Here is a 984-nt window from a genome sequence, read left to right on the forward strand (position 1 = left end):
CCAGATGTCGCAGCCCTGTTCCCCCACCCCATGCCCCGTCCCAGGACCAGGTGTTCCAGTTCTGCTGTCGTGATTGCTGTGAGGACTTCAAGCGCCTCCGGGGTGTGGTGTCCCAGTGTGAGCATTGCCGGCAGGAGAAACTCCTGCATGAGAAGCTCCGATTCAGTGGGGTGGAGAAGAGCTTCTGCAGTGAAGGTAAGGAGATGGGGAAGGGCCAGAGAGTCCTGTACCTTGCAGCTGGGAAGAACAGCAGATTAAGTAAGGTAGGCTTGCAGGGTGGTCCATTCTGCTCAGGACACTCTGGAGGCTGTTAAACGTTTCAGGTGCACTGCCTTGAGAAAGTTGGGTCTCATGGCCACATGGAGATCTCATGTCTCTGGACTCTTCTCTGTTGCTCCCTTTCCAGGCTGTGTGCTGCTATACAAACAGGACTTCACTAAGAAGCTGGGATTATGCTGTATCACTTGTACCTATTGCTCCCAGACCTGCCAGCGCGGAGTCACCGAGCAGCTGGATGGCAGCACCTGGGACTTCTGCAGCGAGGACTGTAAGAGCAAGTACCTGCTGTGGTACTGCAAGGTAAGGGGGGCTGCATGTCACAAAGGAAGGAAAGGGCAGCAAGGAGCACGGGCTGTTGTGCCATCATCAGGCTGTGGGTCCATCTCCAGGGAGGAGGTTCCGACTAGCCCAGCTTCCGTAGAGTGGCATGGCTTATCCCAGGGCAAGGGACCCAGCACATTTTAGGGAGGCAGGTCTGACCACCCTGTCAACACCCTCAGGCTGCCCGGTGCCATGCCTGTAAGCGCCAGGGGAAGCTGCTGGAGACCATCCACTGGCGTGGGCAGATCCGTCATTTCTGCAACCAACAGTGTCTGCTGCGCTTCTACAGCCAGCAGAACCAACCCAACCTGGATACCCAGAGTGGGCCTGAGAGCCTCCTGAACAGTGAGTCCTGGGCAGGGGGCACAGTTTGTTAGAACTGGC

General features: G+C 57.0%; 1 protein-coding gene across 1 annotated transcript in view; it reads left to right on the plus strand.

Moving 5' to 3' along the window:
- LOC104982299 (zinc finger MYM-type protein 3-like) overlaps positions 1-984 on the plus strand; it is a gene marked incomplete at its 5' end in the record, with an annotated part of 10,471 nt that overhangs the window by 5,667 nt on the left and 3,820 nt on the right. The window contains 3 exons of the mRNA XM_010831653.1: positions 14-195; positions 407-579; positions 780-968. Of these exons, the coding sequence (XP_010829955.1) occupies positions 14-195; positions 407-579; positions 780-968 (544 nt within the window). The remainder of the gene's footprint in view (positions 1-13; positions 196-406; positions 580-779; positions 969-984) is intronic.

Source organism: Bison bison, unplaced genomic scaffold (assembly GCF_000754665.1).
Source record: "Bison bison bison isolate TAMUID 2011002044 unplaced genomic scaffold, Bison_UMD1.0 scf7180017860055, whole genome shotgun sequence".
In the NCBI taxonomy this organism is placed as follows: Eukaryota; Metazoa; Chordata; class Mammalia; order Artiodactyla; family Bovidae; genus Bison; species Bison bison.